A 27,702-nucleotide genomic window follows, 5' to 3' on the forward strand; every position below is an offset into this window, starting at 1 on the left:
CACACACATGTAGAGAGCACAAACATGTAAATGACTACATTCACAGAAACACACACACTGATGCAGACACACACACACACACACTCCTAACCTGCAGGTCACTATGAAAACGGTCTCACACCCCCTCTGGTGAAATGACCACACTATCTCCCCAGACCTCATTAGAATGCTCCATAAAACTGACATTTAAAGAGGACACAATCTCCAGGTGAACGTTTGAATGCTGGATCAGTGCATTGGAAGATGACATGAATATCAATGAGCAGCAGACATGTTTATGGGACGTTGCTGCCTCCTTGTGGTTAACAAGAGGAACTGCGTGTTTGTACTATTCAAGTCAGAGTAGGGGAGCCAAAATACTTTGTGCTCGATCGATCTTGTCTGGCACAGTAAGACTAGTGGGCTTAGTTAACCTTTAACCACACACTCCAGACAGACCAAAGCAAACGCTCACAGCTCAAAAACTCTATCTGCCAGAAATGATAAATTTTGATTGTTGTGTGTGTATGAATCTTTTGTTGTTATATTATGATTGTTGTTATATAAATTCTATATTATATGTATATATATTAATTTTGATATACAGTATATTATAATCCTGTTACTGTCAGCTCCTCGTCTGACCTGGGCCCCAAGGCCCGAGTGTCAGAATGCTCCGTCACCGACATGACCGAGTCCAACCCCTACCCCCCCCTCTCCAGAGGCACCCTGCCCAGCAGCACCGCACACCAGCCCATACCCAACTACTCAGGTCGGTGGGAGGGGGGGTGTGTGGGGGGGGGGAGTGGGAGGGTATGTGAGGGGTGAGTGGGGGGGGGGGTGTGAGGGGGGGGGGGAGTGGGGGGGGTGTGAGGGGGGGGTGTGAGGGGGGGGTGTTTGTGAGGGGGGGGGTGTGAGGGGGGAGGGGGGGTGTGTGTGGGGGGGGGGAGTGGGGGGGGTGTGAGGGGGGGGGGTGTGGGGGGGGGGGGGGGTGAGGGGGGGGGGTGAGGGGGGGGTGTTTGTGAGGGGGGGGGGGGGTGAGGGGGGAGTGGGGGTGTGTGGGGTGTGTGTGTGAGGCTCTCTCCAGAGACAAGCTCCCTGGCCAGAGACAGTAACCCTCCTCCTCTCCCACGGCCGACAGGAAACCCCATGACAGCCGTGTACGCCATCCCAGCCTCCAGGCCTGGTTACCCGGACTACCTGGTGTCCTCGCCCTCCTCGCCCCCCTCTTCCTACCACAGCCCCTCCTGGATGTCCTACCCCCCCGAGCCGGACCAGGTGCCCCCCCCACAGTGGGCTGACTCCGTAAGACACACACACACACACACACACTAGGGGAAGCACCATCCTGCTCCAGGTGTAAGGGGTTAGGGTCCAGAGGCAGGTAGTTGATCTGAAGTTCCTCTATTTAAATCCGTTAGGCAGACAAACAAGTGCATGCTCTATTACACTATGCACTATGTGTATGTCCCTTTGGATAAAAGCTTCTGCTAAATTAATACAATTTTAATTAAAAATTGAAATGTTAAGACGCCATGAGTCACAGATCTCAGTGTATTTCATAATGCATGTTTTGATCAGTAACCAGTTTCTGAAGATGAATGTCTATCCAGCTCCTTGTATTGTACGCGACCTAATGTTGCAGCCATTTTAGATCAAACTCAGGGACAGTGACCTGAAAGAGTTCAAAATGACCCTTGAACCTTTGAACAGGATGGAGGGAAGGGAGACAAGGGGGTAACCTTCAATTATGCACCAGTCTCTCTCTCCCTGTCTCTCTCTCTCCGTCTCTTTCTTCCTGCCTCTCTACCTCTCCCTGTCTCTCTCTCTCCCTGTCTCTCTCTGTCTACCAGTCTCTCTTCCTGCCTCTCTACCTCTCCCTGTCTCTCTCTCTCCCTGTCTCTCTCTGTCTACCAGTCTCTCTTCCTGCCTCTCTACCTCTCCCTGTCTCTCTCTCTCCCTGTATCTCTCTGTCTACCAGTCTCTCTCCCTGTCTCTCTCTCTCCCTGTATCTCTCTGACACCAGTCAGGTTCCATTCTCCCTCTGTTGTTGCCCTTATGACCCCCCCCCCCCCCCCACCCCTCCTCTGCACTGGACTGCTTGTCTGTATGGAATGACGTTTGTTTCCCTGTCTGTCTGCCTGTTTCAACCAGGTGCCTTCACATACTGGCTTTATACAGAACCAGTGTCATTTAGAAACCATTTGCTGAACTGAGTTAATGGCTGGGCGTTGAGTGGACACAGCAAACCACCGGGGTAGTTGAGCACATTTCCTAAATGAACACTTCCTTCTTTTCGTGATTATTTTTCTTTCTTCATTTCCAGTCTTGTTGGTTGTTGTCCACCCAGACAGTCATGCACATTTCACGTCCAGTTTGGAAAGTAAAACATGGCGGACTGTAAGCAGTGTTTGAATGACCAGACCATGCTACATGCTACATGCTACAGTCACTGGCCTTCTCACAGACCAGACCATGCTACATGCTACAGTCACTGACCTCCTCACAGACCAGACCATGCTACATGCTACATGCTACAGTCACTGACCTTCTCACAGACCAGACCATGCTACATGCTACATGCTACATGCTACAGTCACTGAACTTTCAGTTCCTCTTATTTCTGTTCCGTTGTGGTGGGTGTGGTGCTTGTGTGTGGTTGTGTATACTTTCCCTGATCACTAGTTTGAAGATATTTGAGTGCTGGTGCAAGAGAGATGACGCTCACTCAGCAGAGGATGCAATAGCTGTTTCTGGAATAACTGACAGTTTGTCTACTGTTGTGTAGTTGATCAGCAACAAAAAAAATCTGGTGTTTTTTTTCCTGACATCCTCCCCCCCTCTTCTCCCTCCTCCCTCCCCCATCTCCTCACCCCTCTCCCCTCTTCACCCTCCCCCCACCCTCCCCCCCTCTCCCTCCTCCCTCCCCCATCTCCTCCCCCCCCCCCCTTCTCCCTCCTCCTTCCCCCATCTCGTCACCCCTATCCTTCCACCCTCCCCCTCTCTCCCAGGTGCCCCTCCCAGGGTATGTGGAGGCCTTCCCCCACCCCCGCTACCCTCAGGGCACCACCTCCAGGCTGCCCCTGCAGTACAGCCAGTCCTCGGAGGCTCCCCCTAGCCCAGAGCCCGTCGCTCCCCAGGAGAGGCTGCCCGACCTGGGGGAGCCCATGGATGGATTCTCCCTAGGCAGCCTGTCCACCTCCGCCCTGGTCCTGGCCATCCGGCAGGAAGTGGCCAAGTTGGCCAAGAAGCAAAGCGACATGTTTGAGTTCCAGGTGTGATTCTTGCCTCCTCCGCCCCCCCCCCCCCCCTGGTGTTTGGGAGGCAGTACTGCATGGTAGTCCTCTCCAACAAGCTCTGACACCAGAGCCTGGGAATCTGAACTCTGCTCCCTGGGCACTTGTATAGTATGACTGATCGAAGGTTGTTTTGATTCTTCTCTGTCTTCTTTCTCATTTAAAAAAAAACAATGTCCTCTGTCATCCTGGAGCAACACCACTCTGAGCAACCTGATGCTAATTCTGGGATTCTAGAATTACTGAAGAGTAACGTGTTCCGTCTCAACTTGTCAATCATTTCAGATCAGTTCTCTGTAGTTTTATATGCCATTGTTACTTTGTACTGTAGATAAGTCATTAAGACATCTTAAGACCTGCTAGTGTGAAAGATGGCGGATTCTGTCAAGCTGCTGAGTACAATGGATGTTTTCTGAAAGACTGAAAGGAGAGAAAATGGATCACGGTGTAATAATAGTTTTCCTTCCGCAGAGACTTTTATTAAAGTGAGAAACAGGGAGGAGATGAGATGCTGTCACATCTTTATCTGAAGTCAAAGGCTCGACTGCGGAGCTATGCCAATCTTCAGTGTACATACAAGCATGTCCAGAATATGGATGTCACTTGTCCTTCAGACCAAGCCCATGCAGTGAAAAGAAAGTATTTGTGTTTCTGACAGGAAAGGTGCTACATGTATTTAGTTTCAAACAGAGGCTTGAAAAGCATTGTTAGGCTGTATGTTTGGAGAGGTTTGGTCTTGAACAGTTATCTTCGTGTTGACTGTTCCAACGTTACACGTTCTATAACGATACGAATGATTAGCGTTTGATATCGTCGTTAACGGCTAAATCTTAACTTTTAACGTTGAGTAGGTGAAATACTGTATAAGTGCACTTTATTCTGTCGAAATACACGAAGTGAGTGAGCAAATAACCCCGTTGGTTAATACTGAAAGGAAAGGTATGTCCGTAGTTTGTTTCGAACGGAATGTAGACACGCGATGTCCTTGCAATGGCTTCCTGGGACAAGTCCAGTAGGACTGATCGCTGGGGTTTCATTGACAGCCTGGAGCGCATGAGCAGCAACAAGAAGGCCACTCAAAGAAGTCGTCCGTCTCGCCCTTCTCTTCAGCCCTGTTATTAATGCAAATGACTGTTTTGATTTTTTACAAATACCTTTTTTTTATCATATAAAACTGTACATATACAAAGTTGTGTTTGTTGTGTTTGTTCGAGATGCACCGGGGACAGGCAAAAAAACACCACCTGGTGTGTATGCGTGCGCGCACGTGTAAATATGTGAGTAACGTCTTAATTCCCGACTGTGTGTCTTTTCCGTCCAGCGTTTCTTGTGCTGTTGGATCAGATAAGGCCCAGGGTTGAGGTTATATCTTACCATGTGCTGTACCACACAACTTTTCTGTCTCGAACCTGTATAGATGCTGACGAGCTTTGTAAATTAACCATCTTTCACATTATAACAATGGTTTATTGATCTGAAGACTAGAATGGAGAATGAGATGGCGTGATTTGAAAGTGAAATGCTAAAGATGCTGACCGATGAATTGTTTGCGGGTTGTGGACCAACAATTTTATTCTGTGAAAATAAACAATTACTGATGGATGTCTGTGGGCATAGTCTTTTCATAGTCTGTTGTCAAGCTCATTTTCTTCTTTTTAGCTGTTTGACTTTATCATACTGAACGTTGCTCAGGAAGGCATCTATGAAGGACATGGAGAGAGAAACAAGTTCTTATTAAAACACGTACATTTCAGTTCTCCTTCAACAGAAAACAAATACAAGACATTCATAAGACCTACATCTTATGGTATCAAAGCTGTCTCCCATCAGTGTTACAAGCTCTATCTCTTTGAGTCGGATGTCCAACTCGCAAATATCGTCCTCTTCACTCCAGCGCGCGGAGGGACCCCCAGCACCGGGGCTAAACACCTCCAGCGGCTGGTATTCTAGCGCCGCTAGAATACCGGACCACGAGTCAGGACAAACCGTGGCGGGCTTCCGCTGAACGAAACTATGTTGTTGTTGTTGTTGCAACTTTAAATGAAGTGTTTCATGGTTGTGGATCAAAGTGGACCAAATATCCGTTGACGCGTTGGAGTTGTCATGAATTGAAGGGAAATATCGGCTTTGGGCACTCATTTTCCTGTTCCAAGGGAATTCAATTTAGTATTGTTTAGGTTTGAATTTTAGACGCACATAGTGATAGAACCACCACAGGAAAGCATGCAACTAAGAACACATGACAGAACAAACTAACACTGTCAAGTTAGGTTGTTAGTTATTAAAATATCCATTCAACACCCTCCCTGTCTCTTTCGCCAACACCCGCATGGGGAGAACACTATCCAATGAAGTACTGGATCAAACCTCGTGCGTGTCCAGACCTCGTGCGTGTCCAGACATATTTGACTAGGATGGCCCAACTGGGGCACTGACTGACTGAAGTATTGGCAATGAAGTATTGGCAACTAAACAATTAGGACCTCCCAGACCAAATGTAAACATTCAGCAGATTTCTACCAAGAGGGGGGAAATCCTCCACCCGAGGATTTCCAAAAAATTGGTACGAATGAAAGACGTTGCTAGCAAGCTGCGACATAGCCAATGGAGTCTTCTGCTACCCCTGCCTACTATTTCACCCTGAAGTTGGCACGGCAGACAGCCCTGCATGGACAGTGACTGTTGTAAAGTCTCTCAGAAAAGATAAAGAAACATGAATTGTCAAAGACCCACATGGATAGCTGTTTGAGATTGTCTGCTTTGGGGAAAGTGAACATTGCCACTCAACTGGATAACGGATACAGGCTATCTGTCCGCCGCCACAACGATGAGGTTAGCAAAAACCGCCACATCCTCAACCGGTTAATCCAGTGTGTAAAGTTCCGGGGAGTGTTTGAGTTAGCTTTGAGAGGCAAAGATGAAACTGATGGCTCCACAAACCTTAGTATTTTTCTTGGGCTGGTCAACTTTGTGGCACATTTAGATGAGGTGTTTGATGAGCATGTTAAAAATGATCAAGTTTTCAAGGGCACATCAAAGACCATTCAAAACAAACACTGGAGTGTATGCTAGTGGTCATGGGGGAACATATTGGAGGAGAAAATTGGGGAAAAATTAGAAAAATTGCGATCTGACAGGGACATGCACACAGATATTACTTACTATTTAATGCTGATTACCCTGTCTATTTAATGCCCTTTCTGTGTGCATGTCCTTGTTAGATTGTCTCGTGTTGCCTTCCGTCTTGTCTCAAGTTTTTGAAGTTACGTCTGGCCACCCGTGCGCTTCTGACCACGGTCTCCCTATCCGCTATTCCTGTTTTTTTTAATGTAATTTTTAGTTTTGGTTTTGCCCTGATCTTTTTAAATAAAAACCTTCTTTTGCCTTCAACTTCCTCTCACTCCTTGGACGCAACCTGACAATTTAGCATATCAGCACAACATTTGGTATGGGTCATTCATGACATGCCTTCTAAGTATCTACGAGCTTTGAATGCAGCGCACCTTTGAAAACATGCACCTAATGTTCTAGAAATATAAGGTTTATTGTAAGAACACAACTTTCCCCTTACAAGCTCCCCTCAGCATCAACATGAACATGTGTTCTCCATGTGGTGTAGTGTCATTAATGCACCAATTCTAAAGGTCCTGGGTTCGACCTTCGACCTCCTCGTTTGTGTACACTTACTTGATGAATCAGAGGCTTGGGCCAGCTCTGACAAAATCATACTGCGAAATGGTGTACTGGTTCTTATTGTACCAACACTTGTTGCAACACTCTTGTATTCTGTGGCTTGTAATTAAGAAATCTTCAAAGTAAGAGGTTGCAAGATTTAGTTTTTTATTAACTCTTGAATTTACAGCTCATGCTTTTTCTTTACCAATCAAAACATAAAAATACCCAATAGTCAGAGAGACATTTTGATACATTTCATAGAAACAATAAATGATCCACTCTTCATTCTGCATTCAGATTCTTCTTTACTGCATCAACACTAATGATCGTCGAAAAAGCTTGAGCTTTAAATTCAAGAGTTAATAAAAAAACTAATTGTTTGAACTTCTCACTTTGAAGAGTATTTCATAACAAGTCACAGGATGCCAGAGTGTGGCAATGTTGGTACAATAAACCAGGACACCATTTCACAGTGCAGTTTATCAGAGCCGGCCCAAGCCTCTGATTCATCAAGTCAGTGAACACAAACAAATCATTTTCTATGGCGGGCAGGTGCATACAAGAAATGCAGGTGCATTTAGAGAAATTGCTCCACACAGGAATTGAACCCGGGACCTTTAGAACTGGTGCATTAATGACACTACACCACACAGAGAACACATGTTCATGTTGATGCTGAGGAGACCTTGCAAGGGGAAAGTTCTGTTCTTAAAAAAAAACCTTTATCTATAGAACACTACGTGGCACTGCGTTCAAAGCTCTCAGGTACTTAGAGGGCATGCCATGAATGACCCACACCACATCTTGTGTGAATATGTCAAATATCTGAAGCATAAGTCATGGACAGAAGATGTCTTAACATACACTGCCAGACTCATTCGGAGGGTGAATGGTCTATTGTGTCTGGGTTATCTCTCTCCTCCAATATAAAACAAATGAATTCATTTATGGGTTGAAATAGGAAATAGGAATGGACGCAAAAGTACACGGACCGACTTAATTTTGAAATGTATTTTTTTGTAACCCGGAAGCTATTAACTTCTTTGTGAGACTCACCTGATAACCTTGCAGAAGATTCGAGAATTTCAACGTAAGTTATTAATATAAATACAAATCACCCTCCGACCAGCGGGGGGCGATAACAGCTACATGAGAGGGGTCCGAGGAGAGAGGACTGAGGGGTTGAGGAGAGAGGTCTGAGGGCCCTGAGGAGAGAGGTCTGAGGGGCCTGAGGAGAGAGGTCTGAGGGCCCTGAGGAGAGAGGTCTGAGGGGCCTGAGGAGAGAGGTCTGAGGGGTCTGAGGAGAGAGGTCTGAGGGCCCTGAGGAGAGAGGTCTGAGGGGCCTGAGGAGAGAGGTCTGAGGGCCCTGAGGAGAGAGGTCTGAGGGCCCTGAGGAGAGAGGTCTGAGGGGTCTGAGGAGAGAGGTCTGAGGGGCCTGAGGAGAGAGGTCTGAGGGGTCTGAGGAGAGAGGTCTGAGGGCCCTGAGGAGAGAGGTCTGAGGGGCCTGAGGAGAGAGGTCTGAGGGGCCTGAGGAGAGAGGTCTGAGGGGTCTGAGGAGAGAGGTCTGAGGGCCCTGAGGAGAGAGGTCTGAGGGGCCTGAGGAGAGAGGTCTGAGGGCCCTGAGGAGAGAGGTCTGAGGGGTCTGAGGAGAGAGGTCTGAGGGGTCTGAGGAGAGAGGTCTGAGGGGCCTGAGGAGAGAGGTCTGAGGGGTCTGAGGAGAGAGGTCTGAGGGCCCTGAGGAGAGAGGTCTGAGGGGCCTGAGGAGAGAGGTCTGAGGGGTCTGAGGAGAGAGGTCTGAGGGCCCTGAGGAGAGAGGTCTGAGGGCCCTGAGGAGAGAGGTCTGAGGGCCCTGAGGAGAGAGGTCTGAGGGCCCTGAGGAGAGAGGTCTGAGGGCCCTGAGGAGAGAGGTCTGAGGGCCCTGAGGAGAGAGGTCTGAGGGCCCTGAGGAGAGAGGTCTGAGGGGCCTGAGGAGAGAGGTCTGAGGGCCCTGAGGAGAGAGGTCTGAGGGCCCTGAGGAGAGAGGTCTGAGGGCCCTGAGGAGAGAGGTCTGAGGGCCCTGAGGAGAGAGGTCTGAGGGGTCTGAGGAGAGAGGTCTGAGGGGTCTGAGGAGAGAGGTCTGAGGGCCCTGAGGAGAGAGGTCTGAGGGGACTGAGGAGAGAGGTCTGAGGGGTCTGAGGAGAGAGGTCTGAGGGGTCTGAGGAGAGAGGTCTGAGGGCCCTGAGGAGAGAGGTCTGAGGGCCCTGAGGAGAGAGGTCTGAGGGCCCTGAGGAGAGAGGTCTGAGGGGCCTGAGGAGAGAGGTCTGAGGGCCCTGAGGAGAGAGGTCTGAGGGGCCTGAGGAGAGAGGTCTGAGGGCCCTGAGGAGAGAGGTCTGAGGGGTCTGAGGAGAGAGGTCTGAGGGCCCTGAGGAGAGAGGTCTGAGGGGCCTGAGGAGAGAGGTCTGAGGGGACTGAGGAGAGAGGTCTGAGGGGTCTGAGGAGAGAGGTCTGAGGGGTCTGAGGAGAGAGGTCTGAGGGGTCTGAGGAGAGAGGTCTGAGGGCCCTGAGGAGAGAGGTCTGAGGGGCCTGAGGAGAGAGGTCTGAGGGGCCTGAGGAGAGAGGTCTGAGGGGCCTGAGGAGAGAGGTCTGAGGGGCCTGAGGAGAGAGGTCTGCAGCTGGACCCGATGGTTCTGAATGAATCGAGTTTGAGACAGTACAACACACGGTGGAGCCAATAACTTCTGGGTCACAAAACAAAATTTCCAAATCAAGTTAGTTTTTTTATTTACTTCATTTACAAAACATGAAAGTAGCCAATAGCCAGAAAAACATTCATAGGCATAATAAATTATCCACTCGTACGTGTAGTTATGTGTGTGTATTTGAATTTGTGCATGTTTAAGTGTGCGTGCTCAAACATGAGGGTCTGGGAGAGGAAGTGTGTCCATCTCATGAATGGACTTGTGCCTGAACTCAATTTTATACAGTGATTGTTTCTCACACATTCATTTCTAATGACCGGTCATTTTTATGATCAAAATGTATTTTGTGTTCAGATACCCTGTGTGGACATGGAACCTCATAGAAGAAGAGAACAGCTACAGCAGTACAAATCAAGGACGTGTAAACAGGAAGAAACATCCAGTCAGAGCAAAATGCCACATCAAACAGGGAGTACTACAGCTTCAGTGACTAGACTCAGTCAACATCAACTCCATCAAAACTAATCAGGAAATCATTCATTGATTTAGGCTTTTGATGAGCATCGTAATTCATCAAATAATAGAGGAGAGGAACACCAGACACTTCCTGATTTAAAAGTTTTTACTTTCCCATGGTTCAGTCACTGCCAGATATTCATATTCTTTTGTAAGGAAAAAGCGTGCCTGTGCCCCAGGTGACATTGACATGCTTGATTGATACTCATAGACGTCATAATCAGAGTTAAAGCTGCGGTGAGTGAAATAAGTTGCCCACTGGTACGTATAATATTGGTAATTACCGTGTTTATATGATTGGTAAAATCCAACCCACGAATTCTGAAAACGTTTTTCCCAATTTTTAAAGGATTTCTTAATGTAGAGACGAGCGGAGGCATAGCCGTCCTTCGTGTACAGCTGCAGACTGGCCTCATAATAAGGGATGTTAGTGGGGAGGCTCCAGTCTGCATCATCGAGCTTGGGGCTCTGGCTGATGACATCATTCTTGGTCACAAGTCGGACCTGCAGTCCAGGGTTCAGGTACTGGTTGGTGTCATGGAATCCATAGCTGCCCTCGTCAATATCCAATGACTCTAAAACGTTGTCTTTGTAAAGCTCCAACTTTGTGCCCACTCCTAGCAGGTTTGAAGGGATGTTGTCCCATCTGATGCGAGCATAGCCATTGTATGTAGTGCGCACCTGCAGCTCAATACTATCACACTGCTTTGGTCTGGCAGGATCTGAAGCTGGGAGAGGATTGTCTGAAGATGAGCCTTTCGACACGAGTTTTTGAGTTTCCTGAATGTTACAGTAACTATAGGAGGGCCAACGATAGCCAGCTAGGACCAGGAAGACATTATAACTGTCTGGCACGTTTATCAAAAGCAGCTGAATCTCTCTCAGGAGGTTGACACTGATGCGGTAGGTCTGGCTGGGGTCATACTGGTTGCTGTTGTAGATGTGCTGTGTTATGTATATTTCCTGAACTTGTTGTGTGAACATGTTGAATTGTATAACAATCCGGTCTCTGTTCCTATCCAGGCTATAGGTTTGATAATAGGCCCACGTAACGTAAGGAAAGAGGGAAAAGCTACCAGGATTTGTGGGACTAAGATTTCCTACACTGTAGTAGGCCTCTCTGTTCTGGTCTAAAATGGGTGGAAATATGTTTTCAATGTTGCGATATTCATGAAAACCAAAGTCGTTCCTTCCTGGAATGAAACCTGCCCGAATATTGTCGTTTTGGTCAATTACCAAATAATTTATAATCAAGTGAAGCAATGACAGGCCATGCCGAGGGTATGCGCGGCCAAATTCAACATTTCTGAGGTCACTGATTGTATTAAGGACAGGGAGGTTGTCTCTGTCGAGGTTGTCTGTGTTGAGGGGGAAGTTACCAGAGGCTGTGGCCAGTGGGAAGAGCAGCAGTGACACGAAACAGACAAGTAGACACTTTCTCTCCATCTTCAACCTGTGAAGAAAGACAGATGATGCTTCATCCTCAGTTGATATCTGTTCGAGACTTTCATGATGACTTGTTTCTGTGTTTATTTCTAACTGTATTATGATGTAAGACTTGTGATTTCAGTATAGTTCATCCACAATGTCCACTTATTTACATCAAGTCAATGGACAATTAAACAGAATTCTACTTTAATGGCTGGCCTGGGAACGCCTCGGGGTCCCCCAGGAAGAGCTGGTGGAAGTGGCCGGGGGGAGGGAAGTCTGGGCCTCCCTGCTTAGGTTGCTGCCCCCGCGCTGTCCCCGCGACCCGATCCCCGGACAAGCGGCAGATGACGGACAGATGACGGTACTTTAATGTGAATTTTGCATCCCAACTATTAACTAACTTGACGTAATATAAAGTATTAGACAACACTTTCTCTATGAGCCAACAACATTTTTATAGTAGGTTGCCTTCCTTTTGGTCTAAAACCAAGTTGAATTTCTTTAGCTATTGGATGAATATCTATACTTAATATTGGCTCAGTGTACATATCAGCCTATCTTGTACATTACACTTCAAAATTGTGTTTCATCACACCACAAAGTAAAATGAGTAAATAGTTATCACCCTGGCCTCTTTGCTTGTGGCGTTTCTGCAGCTGACATGCAGTAAAGCTAGCCTATAGTTATCCTTGCAGGGGAAATGAGAAGACAACGATTTCATTCTACACTTCACTCTTAGTATTTTGAGTTGTAAATAATCAGCCAAAATAGTATGCTTTTAAATCTATGTCATCTTTATAAATAATAAGTAGACTATGCCCTTTTATATAAAATATACAGAAATATCAGTTGTAAAAATGTCATTAAAAAACTGACCCTCTGCCACCAACGCAAGCAAGCACACCCTATAATTTCCCCAGAAATTGTACCCTCTCTAGTTTTAAATATTGTACACAACCCAAAATACAAAACCAAGACGATTTCAGCGTCTTCAAAGTAAAGTCTTACCTGTTTGTGCTGAACCAATGATGGATCTCATCATCTTCTCACCTCCTTTTAACCTCTGAACACAGAGCACACGCCTACTACTACCCTCCAGGCAGATGAGTGTGTGTGTGTGTGTGTGCACATGCCTAACCCTCTCCTGGAGTCATCAATCATCGTAGATGGGGACTTGACTTTGCTGGAATTTGTCAGTTGTTGACATAGAGCCTGTCAGTCCAATCTTGATGATGAAGTCCCTGCGGCTTTCTTAGTTAAAGTCAAACATGAATCACAGCATTTTCTCACCTTCTTCATGTGAAGCCCTTTTCCTTGGTATCAATGCGTCTTCAAGATGGGTTTCATTAAAGTTAACAACTCCCTAACAGTCGTTTATACCGTCGCCTCACAGCAAAAAAGGCTCTGGGTTCGATTCCCTCTTGAGGCCTACATGTGCTGAGGTGGGTTATCTATCTGGCCTACCTGTGCTGAGGTGGGTTATCTATCTGGCCTACCTGTGCTCAGGTGGGTTATCTATCTGGCCTACCTGTGCTCAGGTGGGTTATCTATCTGGTCTACCTGTGCTCAGGTGGGTTATCTATCTGGTCTTTCTGTGTAAAGTTTGCATGTTCTCCCGTGCTCACACAGGTTCCTATACAAAGAACCCCAAGAAAAATATGCAGAACAAATCTCTGTCCTGCCAAGGTGGGATGACCATGGCTCAGGGGGTAGAGAAGGTCACCCACTAACTGCCAGGTCGGTGGTTGGATCCCTGATTCCTCCTGGCCACGTGTGGAAGTGTCCTTGAGCACTGAACCCCAAGTCTCTCCTGATTGGCTGGCTAGTGCCTGGCATGGCAGCTCTGTCCATGAATGAAAAAGATGCAACTGGAAAGCACTTTGGGTGTTTTATTTGAACTCTTTGCCAACACAACCACACACACACAGATAGACATCAGCTGATTCAGTCTCTAGAGGTGGCATGGTATACAACATGGTTAAATAACATTTGTAATTCATTCAATTTTTGTATTCTTTTTGATCAATATCGTGTTGGGACTTTTTTTAAGGGGTTTATTAAAATTGACGTCACAGTAAAAAGAGCTAATTCAAAACCATAAAAACAGTTGTTATGAAAAAAAGTTATCTATAAATTTTTTATAATGCTTTTCTCTCACCATGGCAAACACACCACATGTTCAAGGCACATCAACATCAGTGAAATCATGGTAAGGTTGTATACCATGCCACCTCTAGAGACTGAATCAGCTGATGTCTATCTGTGTGTGTGTGGTTGTGTTGGCAAAGAGTTCAAATAAAACACCCAAAGCACTTTCCAGTTTCATCTTTTTCATCCATGGACAGAGCGGCCATGCCAGGCACTAGCCAGCCAATCAAGAGAGACTTGGGGTTCAGTGCTCAAGGACACTTCCACACGTGGCAAGGAGGAATCAGGGATCAAACCACCGACCTGGCAGTTAGTGGGTGACCTTCTCTACCCCCTGAGCCATGGTCATCCCACCTTGGCAGGACAGAGATTTGTTCTGCATATTTTTATTGGGGTTCTTTGTATAGGAACCCATGGAAAAACATGCAAACTTCACACAGAAAGACCAGATGGATAACCCACCTGAGCACAGGTAGACCAGATAGATAACCCACCTGAGCACAGGTAGGCCAGATAGATAACCCACCTCAGCACAGGTAGGCCAGATAGATAACCCACCTCAACACAACTCCATATCCATGGAACCGTGCCATGGCCTGGGGGGTTTGGTGTCAAAGACAAATAGCACACCCTGTTTTGGTTTATTGCTTCATCACTGGAAACATTTTTGAGAAATACATGCCATCGAGGCCATCCAGTTGTTAAAGAGTTTCTAACTTGTTATGGATATAGACACCTTTTACATGAGTCATACATTTCCAAAGAAGTTAAGCAATTCCTATGTATGTAGAAATTTGATTGATTCATACATTCATACATACATGTTCTGCTATTGTAGGCTACTTGACAAGAAACAGTATATAGGTAAGGGAACAACCAAGAACAAAACTCTACTTTTAAACGGTTATAAAGAGAAGAAATCTTTATTGGTCCACACACAATCGTGAAACACAAACACACTCTTCCGGGTGTCGTTAGGTAATACTCCATATTAGTAGCGTCAGCGGGCCAAGTCCAAGTGGTTATCTGTGTCCATCCAGGGACCTTGGTAAATGGACGGCATTTAACGGCACCTCATGGCACACCCAAAGCACTTTCCAGTTGCTTCTCATTCACCCATGGACAGAGCTGCCATAATAGCATAATAATACTAAGTAAGTAAGGTTTATTTGTATAGCACCTCTCACAGATAAAAATCACAAAGTGCTTCACAACAAAATGCAATACAGCACCACATATGAAGATACAAGAAAATGTTAAATAGAAAACACAACAAACAACAATAAAAAACCGTTGACTAACTAAAAGTCTGCTTGAATAGCAGTCTAACATTTGCTTTTTAAAAGATAATAGTTAGCAAACAATGAAAATTGTCTTTATCAGTCAGATGATAGTGATGATTTCACTTCCAGACTCGATTATTACAATAGCATCCTTTACGGTTCACCATCCAAAATCCTCAATAAACTCCAGTACATCCAGAACTCCGCCGCACGTCTGCTCACTCACACCCACTCCCGTGACCACATCACCCCCGTCCTCCAGAAGCTCTACTAGCTCCCCATCCCACAACGCATTCCCTTTAAAGTCCTTCTTTTCACTCACAAAGCCCTTCACAACCAGGCCCCCCGCTACCTCACCGACCTGCTCCACCACCACACTCCCTCCCGCTCCCTCCGTTCCTCTGATGCCAACCTCCTGTCCACCCCACTCAGGACCAGCACTGAACCTGGGGTGACAGAGCTTTCTCCATCACCGCTCCCTCCCTCTGGAACTCACTCCCCAAACCCATCAGAGAGCGCACCAACCTGTCAACTTTTAAATCACTAGTCAAAACGCACCTTTTTAGATCTGCTTTTAATGTGTAAAAATGCTGTGATTTTATATGATTTTATATGATGTACTTGTTTTATGTTTATTTTAACCATGTAAAGTGACTTTGAGTATCCTGAAAAGCGCTATATAAATAAAATGTATTATTATTAGATGACAGTTTGACTGCTTTGAATCTGCATTGTTTTCTTTCGTATGTAGCCTATTGGAAGTACAAATTGTTTAAATAAAGTATAAAAGATTTATATTACATTTGTATGGTGCCTCTCTGTTGTGTTGTGATTGGTAGATCAAATTTTTTAAATTCAACTTTAAACATAAGAATGTAAGACAGTGTTAGTCATTTAAGTAGATATGGGTAGTGGAGATAAATAGTAAATGAGTGCTATTCAGACGTGTGTGTGTGTGTGTGTGTGTGTGTGTGTGTGTGTGTGTGTGTGTGTGTGTGTGTGAGTAAGTAAGTAAGTAAGACTTTATTTATATAGCACATTTCATACAGGAATTGCAGCTCAAGGTGCTTTACATAAAATCAACAAAAACAATAATACAAGTGATAAAGTAATAGATCTAAAACATATAACAAACCAGACTAGCCGCACTCTATCTGCGGTCTCTTGAATCTGTCTTAGATCCGAGCTGCACTTGCAGTTTCCACATATAACAACCTAGCAGTCGCAGAGCCAAAGGGGTGGCCGAGATGGCACTGGATATCGGACTGGCCACCCCAGGTGCCACCCCAAATGTCATTCGCTATCCCTGACAATTGGATGCTGATTGATTTTTAATTGATCTTGTTAAAAGAAGCGTTTCTTTTGACATCTGGCAGTGCATTTTTTCAATCAAGGATATTTCCACAGTTCACCAGTCAGTCGCATATCACTACCAGCGTCTGAAACAGCGCCAGCGACGGAAAACAAGTGCATCATATTACAGTTATCGTTTTAAGGTTTACTTTTGGGGTCGAGTATTCCTGAACAAAATGTCATGAAAGTTTAGTTGCTGGGCTGCAGAGCCATAGAAAAAGATGCATATTGGCATTTTGGTTCCACAACAGATTCAGATTAGAGGAATGTCTGCTTTTGTTTAGCACTTATAGCCTAGTAGGCCTAGCTAACAGCGCAGTTCCTACTGTGGTGTAGTTGATTCAATTTAGTTTTTTTCATTTTCATTTATATAGCACACTTTTAAAAGACGATGACAAGTTTCCATCAGATTTTTTTCACAAGATGATGTTGTCCACACAGGGCATCAGAACACAAAATAAAAGTTGATCATTTTCAATACATTTTGAGTGTTTTATTTAACTTTGGGAGTGGGCTCCAGTGAGGGCCAACACGTTATTGGTTTATGACTTAATCCGCAAAAGTTACGGCAACTAAAAACACGCATTTAAACAAAACAAACAAATGCAGGTAGGAGACGTGTAGGGACCGTGTCGCCGCTCGCGCATGCGCCACACCAGGATCACGAAAAGACGCGTGATTACCTGTGGCAGAACATTCCTTTAGCAGGTCCTTAACTTCTGGGAGTTAGGTAGGATAACTATAGGCTAGCTTTACTGCAAGACAGCTGCAGAAACGCCACAAGCAAAGAGGCCAGGGTGATAACTATTTACTCATTGTGAAATTGTGAAACTCATTGTGAAACTCATTACTCATGATGAAACACAATTTTGATGTTACGACGTTAGGTGGGGTTGGACCCAAATGCAGGGGAGTCGGTAGGCATTGTCAAACAAAGGTTTAAAACGGGAAACAGACAGGGTACACGCAGGGACAAAGGGTGATGCTAAGACTAAGACTGGACACAAAACAGGAACCTAAATACACAGAAACAAACAAGACACAGGTGAACACAATGAAACCAACAAGAACTGAACGAGACACAGGTGACAACAATGACAGGGAAACACTAGGGCAGGGCAAAACCAAAAACAACAGGGGGGCACGGCTGTGGCCGGGACATTTGAAGTGTAATGTACAAGATAAGCTGATATGTACACTGAGCCAACATTAAGTATAGATATTCATCCAATAGCTAAAGACATTCAACTTGGTTTTAGACCAAAAGGAAGGCACCTACTATAAAAATGTTGTTGGCTCATAGAGAAAGTGTTGTCTAATGCTTTATATTACGTCAAGTTAGTCCAGTGGTTCTCAATCCTGGTCCTCGGGACCCCCTGCCCTGCATGTTTTAGATATTTCCCTGCTCCAACACACCCGATTCAAATAAATGGGCCTGATAACGACTCATTCATTTGAATCAGGTGTGTTGGAGCAGGGAAATGTCTAAAATATGCAGGGCAGGGGGTCCCGAGGACCAGGATTGAGAACCACTGAGTTAGTCAATAGCTGGGATGAAAAATTCACATTAAAGTACAATTCTGTTTAATTGTCCATTGACTTGATGTAAATAAGTGGACATTGTGGGTGAACTACACTGAAATCACAAATTATTATGTGATTGTTTGATTTATCATACAGCTATTTGCTTTCAACAGTGCCTCCTTTTCTTATCTCTAATTTAAAAACTCCTCAGTTCTCAGAATATCAAACAAGTCTTACATCATAATACAGTTAGAAATAAACACAGAAACAAGTCATCATGAAAGTCTCGGACAGATATCAACTGATCAAGCATCGTCTGTCTTTCTTTACAGGTTAAACATGGAGAGAAAGTGTCTACTTCTTGTCACTGCTGCTCTTCCCTCTCTGTTTTTTCCCAAGATCAACAAACTTTTTTTTTGTTGTGGTGACCCAGAAGTTATTGGCTCATTTGTGTGTTGTACTGTCTCAAACTCGATTCCTACAGAGCCAAAAGGTCCAGCTGCAGACCTCTCTCCTCAGGCCCCTCAGACCTCTCTCCTCAGGCCCCTCAGACCTCTCTCCTCAGGGCCCTCAGACCTCTCTCCTCAGACCCCTCAGACCTCTCTCCTCAGACCCCTCAGACCTCTCTCCTCAGGGCCCTCAGACCTCTCTCCTCAGGCCCCTCAGACAGACCTCCTCAGACCCCTCAGACCTCTCTCCTCAGGCCCCTCAGACCTCTCTCCTCAGGGCCCTCAGACCTCTCTCCTCAGACCCATCAGACCTCTCTCCTCAGACCCCTCAGACCTCTCTCCTCAGGGCCCTCAGACCTCTCTCCTCAGACCCCTCAGACCTCTCTCCTCAGACCCCTCAGACCTCTCTCCTCAGGGCCCTCAGACCTCTCTCCTCAGGCCCCTCAGACAGACCTCCTCAGACCCCTCAGACCTCTCTCCTCAGGGCCCTCAGACCTCTCTCCTCAGGGCCCTCAGACCTCTCTCCTCAGGCCCCTCAGACCTCTCTCCTCAGGGCCCTCAGACCTCTCTCCTCAGACCCCTCAGACCTCTCTCCTCAGGCCCCTCAGACCTCTCTCCTCAGGGCCCTCAGACCTCTCTCCTCAGACCCCTCAGACCTCTCTCCTCAACCCCTCAGTCCTCTCTCCTCAACCCCTCAGTCCTCTCTCCTCAGGCCCCTCTCATGTAGCTGTTATCGCCCCCCGCTGGTCGGAGGGTGTTTTGTATTTATATTAATAACTTACGTTGAACTTCTCGAATCTTCTGCAAGGTTATCAGGTGAGACACACAATGATTATTATTTATTTCAAAATCAAGTTGGTCCGTGTACTATTGCGTCCATTCCTATTTCCTGTTTTGACCCATAAATGAAAAACGTAAAATTTACTTTCTTCAATTGTTTTTAGATTGGTGGAGAGAAATAACCCAGACACAATAGACCATTCGCCCTCCAAAAGAGTCTGGCAGTGTATGTTAAGTCATCTTCTGTCCATGACTTATGCTTAAGTCACCAAATGTGGTGTGGGTCAATCATGGCATGCCCTCTAAGTACCTGACAGCTTTGAACGCAGCGCCACCTTGTGTTCTAGAGATATGAGGATTGTTGTAAGAGCAGAACTTTCCCCTTACAAGCTCCCCTCAGCATCAACATGAACATGTGTTCTCCATGTGGTGTAGTGTCATTAATGCACCAGTTCTAAAGGTCCTGTGTTCAATTCCTGTGTGGAGCAATTTCTATAAATGCACCTGCAATTCTTTTATGCACCTGCCCGCCATAGAAAATTCCTTGTTTGTGTTCACTTGATGAATCAGAGGCTTGGGCCGGCTCTGATAAACTGCACTGTGAAATGGTGTCCTGGTTTATTGTACCAACATTGCCACACTCTGGCATCTTGTGGCTTGTAATTAAATAATCTTCAAAGTGAGACTTTCGAAGATTTAGTTTTTTATTAACTCTTGAATTTACAACTCATGCCTTTTCTTTACCAATCAAAACATGAAAATAGCCAATAGCTGAGATGAGAGACATTTTGATACATTTTATAGGAACAATAAATGATCCCCTCTTAATTCTGCATTCAGATTCTTCTTTACTGCATCAACACTAATGATCGTCTTCCTGAGCAGAACCAGCATGTGGGTTCTTCTGTCACACCTGGAAGGACTTCAGCACAAAGTCACCCTTGACCGTGATGTAGTTGATGTCCATGCCCGAAAGGTTGGTGAACTTCACTGGCCGAACATCAGGGATATATATCTTGAAATAATTCTCCTCAGTCAGCTTTATACGAATCTGTGGAGGGTTTGAAGGTATTAGTATCCCCATAAAGTTTTTAAAATGCCATTGAACAACAACTTTTTGCTTCCTATTTCAAACACAAGCTTGTATGCATTTCCATTTACATCCATCACACTGCAAGCTCTTACCGTGACATCTGTGTCCAGCTGCAGTTTGGTTTCAACCCTCTCCGGATGTGGGCCCTCTTTCCCGTCAATCAATGAGTTGACCACAGTTATGATACCTGCCTCAGGATCATCCCAACGGGGTTTAACAAAAACTGCTAAATTATTAGCATCAGTACCCAGGCCAATTACAAAGCTGAAAGAACAGAAGATGGGGTTTGAAATCACTAACAGATGTACAACTCAGTCAAGTGTACACTCTCTCAATAGGATTGGTTTTACACAAAAACTAATATGCAGGTAAGCTGTTTTACAATACAATGTGTTTCAAGTCAAATTAAATTTTGTTGACTCTTAAAGGTCATGTTGATCATAGCTTACCTTTTACAATCAGCAGGAATCTTCCCAACCACTCTCATTTCTTTTTCAACAACCAGCGGCAGATTCTTTATTTCCAGCTTCTGAAACAGCAATGTGGCACATGAGGAAGGCCATTGTAATTTCTAGATATATTGTGTCTGGATCCACTGGATTCTAAACACCATGTGTACAAATAAACCTCCTTACCATGATGTCACTGATGATGAGGTGCCTTAAACCTGTGGTTTTATTTGCCATGAAAGTTCCCACAGACAAGGAATTTACTGTGGCAGGAAGGGGCACACATCAAACATATAAGAATCTTAAATAAGAAGTATACAAGTCTAACTAATACCAAGGGGCTAACATATGTAAAAGACTTTAGAATAAAAGAAAACATAAAATAGCTGTAATATACAAATACAAATAGGGTACCATAGTGCATAGTGTGTTTGCCATTGTAAGAAAAAAGTATTATAAAAAAATATACATAATTTTTTACTGTTTTTATGGTTATGAATTAGGTCTTTTTACTGTGACGTAAATTTTAATAAACTCCTCAAAAAAAGGCCTAACACAATTTCGATCAAAACATAACACAACAATTGAATGAATACACATTTTATGGAATGATGTTATATACCATGTCACCTCAAAAGACAAAATCAGCTGATGTCTATCTGCAGCCAATCAGGAGAGACTTAGGGTAAAGAGACGGTTACTATTGTTTTGTGGGCTACCTTTCTTTTATTTAGCGTGGGCTAGGGCCAAACATCTGTTTGGCTTATTGTGCCTGTGTACCCTAGTCAGAATATGAGTCTGATAACTCTCCGTTGGGCTGTGACTATGGGGCGTGTTTCAACCGAACTCTTCGCTCAATTGGATAGACCTACAACCAATCAGAGCAACGTAATATGTTGTTTGTTGAAAACGAATTCAACCCAAGCAACGTGGTTGATTACACTACTGTTGATCATCTGTCCATCATCGTATAAATCCCGCCCTGACAATTTCATTGGTCCGAACAGCTCCTGTTCGGACATAGTTTTTCCCCAAACGAGCACCCCCAGACCCAACTTCCCGACCAAATGTTTTTGTGGGCGGGGATAAATTGGGCTGGCAGCCAGGCTAACCCCAGACCCAACTTCCCGACCAATTCATTTTTTGGGTGGGGCGAAGTTGGGCTGGCAGCCAGGCTAGTATTTATCCTGCCCTGTTTCTCTATCTGTCAAGGATCTCTCTCTCTCTGTGTGTGTGTGTGTGGCACGTGCGTGTGTCGTCATATTCTAGTGGTCACCGTAGAGTTTCTGTGCGTGTCTCTCTCCTAAAACAGACACAGGTGTTGGTCTGAGTCCCGTGTGACATTGCTTGCAAAAAGATCTACAAATAAAATAATATTTGATGCTTTTCACCTACACTGTAGGTGTGGCACCTGGCCATCACCAGAGGTTTGAGGATTTGAATGTTGGCAGGAAGACTAAACTGTAGTATTTGGTATTAGTTAAGCAGTTGATGGAAGTTCGCTATGGGGAGAATACCACACACTAATCCCCCTGCACCGGTAGACGAGGAGTTGGGTTGAGTGTCACTGTAACTTGACGAGGAGTTGGGTTGAGTGTCACTGTAACTTGACGAGGAGTTGGGTTGAGTGTCACGGTAACTTGACGAGGAGTTGGGTTGAGTGTCACTGTAACTTGACGAGGAGTTGGGTTGAGTGTCACTGTAACTTGACGAGGAGTTGGGTTGAGTGTCACTGTAACTTGACGAGGAGCTGGGTTGAGTATTTAACTTCAAAGTGAAGTTAAATGTGAAACACGTACCTCTTCAAACTAAATAGTTTACAATGAAAATATGTTACAAAGGTTTGAATCCTACCTACTCTTCATTTTATTAAAGAAGATAAGAGAGAGAGAAAGAGGGGAGAAGAGAGCGAAAGAAACATCGAAAAAGAGAGAGACTGCGAGAGACAAGAAAGTACTGTTAAATCACCTTCAGCCTCTCAAGCTAAGTCAATGGCACATTAGCGGTAAGGACAGGGCATCTGCCCCCATCTACCTACGGAGTCTCTGCTCTCGTCAGGTAAATTACCTTTGGAAAACAGTTGGCCTCGGGCTTTAGAAAGTGCACCAACTTTTTATTCTCCAGTTCACCTTCATTACTCTGTTGTACTTAACAGGTAAGGACGTTCAAGCGGGCTATTATAACCACAGAGAACACATGGACACATGCAATATAATCAGTCATGGAGGGAGAGAGAGGGAGGAGAGGGAGAGAGAAGATAAGGATGGAGAGGTGAGAGGGAGAGGCAGAGAGAGATGAGGGAGAGAGAGGGGGAGAGAGAGAGTGGGAGAGAGAGAGAGAGAGAGAGGAGAGAAGGAGTGGTGAGAGGAGAGAGCAGGAGAGATGGAAAGAGAGGTAGGGAACGAGAATTGAAGTGAGAGAAGAGGAGGAGGGCGACGTGTAGGGAGAGAGAGAAGGGGAGAGAGGGGGAAAGAGAGAGAGGTTAGAGAGGGGGAGAGAGAGGGGAGAGAGAGAGAGGTTAGAGAGGGTAATGCAGTACTCTGCATCCATACACCTGCCTCATTCATTTCCTATCTTTTACTGTGTTAACGGCGCCTGACTTAGTCCTTTATGAGCAGTTTGCTGGAGGGTGTCGACATTGCCCCGACCTGGTCGGGAAGCTGGACGGATATAGAAAACACGAGCAGCTTCCTGTCCAGGTTTAATCACCTCACTTACTCACATTTAAGCATATTACAAGCGCCAATACGTATGAAAATATATGTTTTACCTATTGGGCTAGCTAGAGATTTGACTGGAACCTGCAGCTCTGCATTATGACCACTAGATGGGGCTGTGACTTATCAGAAATGTGACACCATAGGAGAACAGTCTGTGGGGAAGAAGTGTTGTCTTTTCTCTGCCGGCCAACTGAAGTCCTGTTTTATCAGAGGTGTGTCAGTGTGTGGTTGTTGAGAGGAGTATCTATAGAGTACCTGTGCGTAGCAGAGGCCTTGTTAAATGAAGTGGGCATGGCCTTGATAACAGTGCTTATATTTTATCCATGTCTTTGATTAGCCAAGACACCAGGGAAACCAGGTCCCCCCTCTCCATCTTAGGGGGCGTCACACTGAATATGGTTGTGTAGTATAGCACAGGCGATATAGCTGTAGTGTTAAGCACATACACTGATGTATGTGTACGCATGCATGATGATGATAAACTTTATTGATCCCTCAGAGGGAAATGTTCATGTGCAGGCCAGGGTTAGGACCCAGAGTGCAGGGTTAGGACCCAGGACCCAGTGTGCAGGGTTAGGACCCAGAGTGCAGGGTTAGGACCCAGTGTGCAGGGTTAGGACCCAGGACCCAGAGTGCAGGGTTAGGACCCAGAGTACAGGGTTAGGACCCAGTGTGCAGGGTTAGGACCCAGTGTGCAGGGTTAGGACCCAGTGTGCAGGTTTAGGACCTAGGACCCAGTGTGCAGGGTTAGGACCCAGGATCCAGAGTGCAGGGTTAGGACCCAGTGTGCAGGGTTAGGACCCAGTGTGCAGGGTTAGGACCTAGGACCCAGAGTGCAGGGTTAGGACCCAGAGTGCAGGGTTAGGACCTAGGACCCAGAGTGCAGGGTTAGGACCCAGGACCCAGTATGTCCAGGGTTTCAGCCCAGGGATGATTGTCTATTTTAGCTCAAAGGGAGTGCTGGCCACTCCAAGGGGTTCTTCATCAGGCTACATGCAGCAGAGAGGTGGGGAGGGGTGAGGAGGGGTGAGGAGGGGTGGGGAGGGGGGAGGGGTGAGGAGGGGTGGGGAGGGGTGAGGAGGGGTGAGGAGGGGTGGGGAGGGGTGAGGATGGGTGAGGAGGAGAGGTGAGGAGGGGTGAGGAGGGGGATGTGTCATGAAAGGACCATGGTGTTGCTGGATGTGAGGGGGTTGACTCCAATAAAGCACCTTCCATTCTTTCCTTTTTCTCTTTTATGTCTGTTAGTCTGACACTCTGTATCATGCGCTCACACACACACACACACACACACACACTCTTTCTTCCCTGTCTGACGTAGATTTGAGAAGAGGTGGAGGGATGGAAGGGTGGAGGAGCATGGATGATGACGCTCTATAAAAAAAACAATTTTGCTGCTCAAACTGGTTTGATGCAGTGGAGAGGAGGACTGAGTGATTTACTGAAGCCGAGCTATCAAAGTGCTGCATGGCGGAGGAGAAATGAGTCAAGATGGAAGCCACTTAAACAGTCCTTCAGGATGAGGACCCATGGGGTGAACGGAGAGGCGGAGCCTGTCTTAACGAGACCCTTTTTATGAGACGGCTTCTGGAGATACGCACCTCTGTTCTGTCCCCCCCCAGCCCCCCCCCCTTTCTCTCTCTCTCTCTCTCTCTCTGTCTCTCTCTCTCTCTCTGTCTCTCTCTCTGTCTCTCTTATGGTCCTGCTTTCTTGGAATCTCCCTCCTCGCTTCTTAGAAACTAGTCTCTTTTTCTCTCTGTGCTGCTCTCATGCTCCTCTTTCTCATGATCTCTCTCTCTTCAACTCAAACTCTTTCACATCGACTCCCTCCCTCCAGAACACAACAGAATAAGGCTGTATGTGAGAGTGCGTCTGGCTGTATGTGAGAGTGCGTCTGGCTGTATGTGAGAGTGCGTCTGGCTGTATGTGAGAGTGCGTCTGGCTGTATGTGAGAGTGCGTCTGGCTGTATGTGAGAGTGCGTCTGGCTGTATGTGAGAGTGCGTCTGGCTGGATGTGAGAGTGCGTCTGGCTGTATGTGAGAGTGCGTCTGGCTGTATGTGAGAGTGCGTCTGGCTGTATGTGAGAGTGCGTCTGGCTGTATGTGAGAGTGCGTCTGGCTGGATGTGAGAGTGCGTCTGGTAGGATTGTATTTCTGGCTCATCCTTCCACTGCGCTGCAATGGGGGGATGAGGGGATGGAGGGATGAGGGGATGGAGGGGATGGAGGGATGAGGGGATGGAGGGATGAGGGGGTAGAGGGAGGGATGGAGGGATGAGGGGGTAGAGGGATGAGGGGATGGAGGGATGAGGGGATGGAGGGATGAGGGGATGGAGGGATGAGGGGATGGAGGGATGAGGGGATGGAGGGATGAGGGGGATGAGGGGATGGAGGGATGAGGGGGATGAGGGGATGGAGGGATGAGGGGGTAGAGGGATGAGGGGGTAGAGGGATGAGGGGATGGAGGGATGAGGGGATGGAGGGATGAGGGGATGGAGGGATGAGGGGGATGAGGGGATGGAGGGATGAGGGGGATGAGGGGATGGAGGGATGAGGGGGTAGAGGGATGAGGGGGTAGAGGGATGAGGGGATGGAGGGATGAGGGGATGGAGGGATGAGGGGGTAGAGGGAGGGAGGGGGTAGAGGGATGAGGGGATGGAGGGATGAGGGGGATGAGGGAATGGAGGGATGAGGGGGTAGAGGGATGGATGGAGGGATGAGGGGGTAGAGGGATGAGGGGATGGAGGGATGAGGGGGTAGAGGGAGGGAGGGGGTAGAGGGATGAGGGGGTAGAGGGATGAGGGGGATGAGGGGATGGAGGGATGAGGGGGATGAGGGGATGGAGGGATGAGGGGGTAGAGGGATGAGGGGGTAGAGGGATGAGGGGATGGAGGGATGAGGGGATGGAGGGATGAGGGGATGGAGGGAGGGGGTAGAGGGATGAGGGGGATGAGGGGATGGAGGGATGAGGGGGATGAGGGGATGGAGGGATGAGGGGGTAGAGGGAGGGAGGGGGTAGAGGGATGAGGGGATGGAGGGATGAGGGGATGAGGGGGATGAGGGGATGGAGGGATGAGGGGGATGAGGGGATGGAGGGATGAGGGGGTAGAGGGATGGATGGAGGGATGAGGGGGTAGAGGGATGAGGGGATGGAGGGATGAGGGGGTAGAGGGAGGGAGGGGGTAGAGGGATGAGGGGGTAGAGGGAGGGAGGGGGTAGAGGGATGAGGGGGTAGAGGGATGAGGGGATGGGGGGATGGAGGGATGAGGGGGATGAGGGGATGGAGAGATGAGGGGGTAGAGGGATGAGGGGATGGAGGGATGAGGGGATGGGGGGATGGAGGGATGAGGGGATGGAGGGATGAGGGGGATGAGGGGATGGAGGGATGAGGGGGTAGAGGGATGAAGGGATGGAGGGATGAGGGGATGGAGGGATGAGGGGATGGAGGGATGAGGGGGTAGAGGGAGGGATGGATGAGGGGGTAGAAGGAGGGATGGATGAGGGGGTAGAGGGAGGGTTGGATGAGGGGGTAGAGGGATGGTAGGATGAGGGGGTAGAGGGAGGGATGGATGAGGGGGTAGAGGGAAGGATGGATGAGGGGGTAGAGGGATGGTAGGATGAGGGGGTAGAGGGAAGGATGGATGAGGGGGTAGAGGGATGGTAGGATGAGGGGGTAGAGGGAGGGATGGATGAGGGGGTAGAGGGATGGTAGGATGAGGGGGTAGAAGGAGGGATGGATGAGGGGGTAGAGGGATGGTAGGATGAGGGGGTAGAGGGATGGAAGGATGAGGGGGTAGAGTGGGGGTTGGATGAGGGGGTAGAGGGATGGTAGGATGAGGGGGTAGAGGGATGGTAGGATGAGGGGGTGGAGGGATGGAAGGATGAGGGGGTAGAGGGAGGGATGGAAGGATGAGGGGGTAGAGGGAGGGATGGAAGGATGAGGGGGTAGAGGGAGGGATGGATGAGGGGGTAGAGGGAGGGATGGATGAGGGGGTAGAGCGATGGTAGGATGAGGGGGTAGAGGGATGGAAGGATGAGGGGGTAGAGGGAGGGATGGATGAGGGGGTAGAGGGAGGGATGGATGAGGGGGTAGAGGGAGGGATGGATGAGGGGGTAGAGGGAGGGATGGATGAGGGGGTAGAGGCAGTGGCGTAACTATAGGGAGTGCAGGGAGTGCAGCTGCACTAGGGCCCGTGGCGAAAGGGGGCCCATCCTCGATCTCAAGTGAGAACTCTACCTGAAGAACTGACCGGGCCCCTCGCTCCGTGTAAATCACAGAAAGGTTAACATATGATCCAGTCCGATCAATTCACAAACATTTCTCAATTATGGT

General features: G+C 47.2%; 3 protein-coding genes across 3 annotated transcripts in view; 1 reads left to right on the forward strand and 2 right to left on the reverse strand.

The window, feature by feature from the left end:
* kiaa1549lb (KIAA1549-like b) overlaps positions 1 to 3,260 on the forward strand; it is a 28,183-nt gene extending 24,923 nt beyond the window's left edge. The window contains exons 16-18 of the mRNA XM_084682664.1: positions 612 to 751; positions 1,121 to 1,284; positions 2,991 to 3,260. Of these exons, the coding sequence (XP_084538790.1) occupies positions 612 to 751; positions 1,121 to 1,284; positions 2,991 to 3,260 (574 nt within the window). The remainder of the gene's footprint in view (positions 1 to 611; positions 752 to 1,120; positions 1,285 to 2,990) is intronic.
* A 6,972-nt stretch (positions 3,261 to 10,232) lies between these two features.
* On the reverse strand, positions 10,233 to 12,125 carry LOC146246506 (uncharacterized). The gene has a single exon (XM_084682763.1). The coding sequence runs from the start codon at positions 11,588 to 11,590 to the stop codon at positions 10,241 to 10,243; it is 1,350 nt and encodes a 449-aa protein (XP_084538889.1). The 5' UTR covers positions 11,591 to 12,125; the 3' UTR covers positions 10,233 to 10,240.
* Positions 12,126 to 19,798: 7,673 nt separating this feature from the next.
* On the reverse strand, positions 19,799 to 21,024 carry LOC146246507 (galectin-1-like). The gene is made up of 4 exons (XM_084682831.1): positions 20,841 to 21,024; positions 20,655 to 20,734; positions 20,298 to 20,469; positions 19,799 to 20,163 (listed from the first exon to the last, which is right to left on the reverse strand). Exons 1-4 carry the CDS (start codon positions 20,889 to 20,891, stop codon positions 20,020 to 20,022), a joined length of 447 nt encoding a protein of 148 aa, XP_084538957.1. The 5' UTR covers positions 20,892 to 21,024; the 3' UTR covers positions 19,799 to 20,019.
* Between the last annotated feature and the right edge of the window lie 6,678 nt (positions 21,025 to 27,702).

The sequence above is a fragment of the Hypomesus nipponensis genome, chromosome 19, assembly GCF_054491055.1.
Source record: "Hypomesus nipponensis isolate SF chromosome 19, ASM5449105v1, whole genome shotgun sequence".
In the NCBI taxonomy this organism is placed as follows: domain Eukaryota; kingdom Metazoa; phylum Chordata; class Actinopteri; order Osmeriformes; family Osmeridae; genus Hypomesus; species Hypomesus nipponensis.

Coding starts and splice junctions, on each gene's coding strand:
- LOC146246506 (XM_084682763.1), bottom strand. CDS start 11,590: ATGGAGAGAAAGTGTCTACTTGTCTGTTTCGTGTCACTGCTGCTCTTC.
- LOC146246507 (XM_084682831.1), bottom strand. CDS start 20,891: ATGGCAAATAAAACCACAGGTTTAAGGCACCTCATCATCAGTGACATC. Junction 20,470..20,654: donor ATTCCTGCTGATTGTAAAAG/GTAAGCTATGAT, acceptor CTGTTCTTTCAG/CTTTGTAATTGGCCTGGGTA. Junction 20,164..20,297: donor AGCTGGACACAGATGTCACG/GTAAGAGCTTGC, acceptor AACCCTCCACAG/ATTCGTATAAAGCTGACTGA.